The sequence below is a fragment of the Eucalyptus grandis genome, chromosome 5 (assembly GCF_016545825.1).
Source record: "Eucalyptus grandis isolate ANBG69807.140 chromosome 5, ASM1654582v1, whole genome shotgun sequence".
Taxonomy (NCBI): Eukaryota; Viridiplantae; Streptophyta; class Magnoliopsida; order Myrtales; family Myrtaceae; genus Eucalyptus; species Eucalyptus grandis.
In genome coordinates, this window is record NC_052616.1 from 46,344,302 (window position 1) to 46,347,733 (window position 3,432).

Here is a 3,432-nt window from a genome sequence, read left to right on the forward strand (position 1 = left end):
ACCAGCATGACAGGTTCGGGATACCCCTTGGATCATGTTGAATCGTTTCGAGTTGTTATGGTGCTGCACCCAGCACCGGACGCGATTATATGTTGGGCTTTCCTGGCGACCCACTAGGCAGCCAAAATATGGTTTAGCAGATTAAAACCGCCGTCTGTCAGCCCCCCTCATAAATTGGCAAACCCATTTCTCCAGCAGCCTACGCTTCCAGAGAATATAGAATTCATCCCTGGCAATTAAGCAACAACCGGGAGTGTAATTAGAGATTATCTTCGTCGATTTAATGAGGCGGCCATCAAAATCCCCAATCCCCTTTTGATGCTGCCATATTTTTCTTGTTTTCTGTCACTTTGGAAGAATTTTATACCCGTGAAACTAAGTATAATGCGGAAGAGGCTATGAAACCATGGGCACACGTGTCAACCCCCGGCGCGACGGTGCAAACGACAATAGATACACCGGCAAGCAAGGTAGTGAAAAAAGGAAAAGGAGAGTCAAACAAGAGCCGAAATCACGATTTGTCGCTTGAGTTCAGCTTAAGGGAACGAAGCTCTAATTTTGTCGCCTTAAGGAATGACCTAAGGCAATAAACTTAAGAACTTGTTGTCTGTGGTTGACTTAAAGTAAAAAAAACACTAAATAATTTGTCGTCTTTGGTTGACTCTAAGCTGACAAAAACTCATCGTTTTTGGGTAACCTTATGTTTTGTGGCCTTTGAGGTAACTTTTTTGTACGTAAAAGATAATCTCTGTAGTAAGAGGTGTGCACCCCCTCTTTTATATCATTTATTGTCACTCAAATAAACCGACTAACAAATACATTAAGGCACAAGAACAACCTTTTCTCTCATGAAACTGGAACCACGGTAACACTCAACGACAATAGAAGCTAGAGAGACACACGATGGGGAGTTCACTTGGGTCCTGGGGCTCTGCACTTGGGCTCGAATGCTAAGGGTCCAACCGAGTAGAGGGTGAACAGGGGCTTCCCCAAGACCAGCTTCTCAAACTTCAAGGGGGCACCACTCGATCCACCATTGAGATTGGATGGCTCACTGCATGAGGGGATTGGAGATGAGACCAAGAAGACCTTGCACTTGTGGGTGGCAAAGTTTGAGACTGTCTTCGGAGCTTCGAGGAAGAAGTAGCCGTTCTTGTCAGTTGTCGCAGTCGCCCATGCTGGGTACTTGGTGTTCTTGCACCAGAGCTTCACTACGGCACCTGAACCATGAACATACCAGCCGGTTACTAAATGTAGCTCTAACGGGAAAGGAGAAACTCGTAGAAGCTGATGAAGAAAACTAGTCATTTCAAGATGATTTTCAACCTTCTGACTTTATAACTAATAAAAAACAGAGATTACTCCTGTTATGCTTGTCGAGAAGAAAACTGGTGGGAAGCTAACGAAAAGAGATTGCTGTTTCGAAATAATTTTTACTCTCCTCATCTACAAAGGCCATTTCAGATTTATTATGATATATGAATACCGTCGAAGAACATTGGAATGGTGATTAAGGCTGCTAGTGAAAAACTTTTCTTCAAAACAATAATCGCACCATCGTTTAATGGAAGTTAAAGAAATTAAAGTAATTGAACTTAGGAAATGAAGTACGGTATGGAGGAATACTCGTCCTTGAACTCTATGAAGTACAGCATAGAGGTAATTGGCTTCGGTTCTCTTGGAAAGAATAGTGCTAGAAATAATAATGAAACTATCCTTAGATGGTCCACAATATTTTGTCAAATAAATAATGCGGTGAGTTCGTGTTTAGACATTTGAACGACTTTACTATCTTGCGTGCTTTCGACCAACTTCTTATAAACGACCATTTCTGACTGCGAGGTATGATAAGAAGTAAAATGATTATATATTTGCAGTACCTTCTCCACCTTTTTAATCATGTCATGAATATAGGGGCAGCGAGATTTTATTTTCTTTCTAAAAAGTATACTCACGAAGTGTACTCACCGATAATGGGTTTAGCGCCATTGAGGGTGTACTCGCAGGACTTGCAATAAACGACACCTTGAATGGCTATGAAGGTCCTAAATGGCCAATGGAACGGCGGTTTAATTGGGGCCGGAGGATGGGAGGGAACAAGAGCGGGTGCAGGGATCAAGGGATGACTGTGGTAGGGAGACGGCGGGTGAACAGGTGGGAGGACTGGAGGGTGGCCGGGAGCATGGTGGTGGTGGTGGTAGTCGTGGTCGTGGTGCTGGGTCGGAGGGTAAGCCGGTGGATGGGGGAAGAAACAGGAGGCTTCTTGGAAGCAGCTGAGTAGGAGCAAGAGCTGAACAAGCAGAAAAGCCTTGCTTGGAGCAGACTCCATGGCTTCTGCTTTTCTGTGTCTCTTGAGGGCTTTTCGGAGAGAGGATTTGCGTGAAGAGAAGTGGGTGATTTGGGTCTTCTCGAGGAACAATTTATAGGGGGTTTATGAAGTGATTCTGAATGGTTTTTTCCTCTGATAAGACCTCATTATTCTAATGTTAGCCAGCCAGGATAAGGTGGAATTTATTAAAGTTGAACTTATGTGTGCCCTTTCGGACCGCTCCACTTATTGCGATCTCAAGGACACGTGCTCAATTGACATATTACATGATCTAGTTGATTGAACATAACTAATGATAAGATGAGGCAATTATACTTGTTGAATGAGAGTATGCTCCAATGTAGTTTAGACAGAGCTGATTCTGGAGGTATTTTAGTACGTCGAACGGGGATGCTTTGTATGGTAACCATTTATCGTGAATAGTCTTATTTATAATCATCACATGAACAAATTCTGACTTGTTAATGAAAATGGATCCCAGAAAAATCGAAATGTAAGACAAGCGACTTAATTTAGTTATACAACTAACAGGATAGTGACGATAAAATTATGGGATAAGTGCAATACTCAAAGGGTGCATTCTCCTATTCGTCTTTACCTCTGTCCTTCAAGCTTGTGAGTTAGTTTCGACAATTCTCCGGGACTTCTTAGTTCATCACGTATTTAATAAAAAGCTACGGGTCGGTTTTGACGAGCCAAAAACGATGGAAGTAAGAAGACTGTATTTGTTGCCTAGCCTATCTATTTACATGCACAGTACGATGTAAGATTTCTCGAGTTTCTAATCTGGCATCCTTCCGGTCTATACGATGCAGTTTTTCTGGACTCTGCATTAACGTGGACACCACTACTCTTTATTAAAATGGTAAGACATATAACAAAGGGTCACTCCAGATTATGAGGTTCTGGATCTGCGGGTCTGATGCACAACAATACGTTTGCTTTAACTTAGGAGAAACGACGTGGTGTTTTCTGGCGCGCAGGCCCCTGTCCTTGCTTGCACCAGTCGCATCATTCAATCCAGGGTTTCCGCGGTCGAGAGCCGTCTCCATCTGGACTTCCTTTCGTTTCATCTCTCGTTCATGAACTTCGAGTTTCCGACC

At 43.1% G+C, this 3,432-nt stretch overlaps 1 protein-coding gene across 1 annotated transcript; it reads right to left on the reverse strand.

The window, feature by feature from the left end:
- Positions 1-747: 747 nt before the first annotated feature.
- Positions 748-2,388, reverse strand: LOC104445263 (non-classical arabinogalactan protein 31). The gene is made up of 2 exons (XM_010059101.3): positions 1,969-2,388; positions 748-1,220 (listed from the first exon to the last, which is right to left on the reverse strand). The coding sequence occupies exons 1-2, from the start codon at positions 2,327-2,329 to the stop codon at positions 913-915; spliced, it is 669 nt and encodes a 222-aa protein (XP_010057403.2). The 5' UTR covers positions 2,330-2,388; the 3' UTR covers positions 748-912.
- Positions 2,389-3,432: the final 1,044 nt, after the last annotated feature.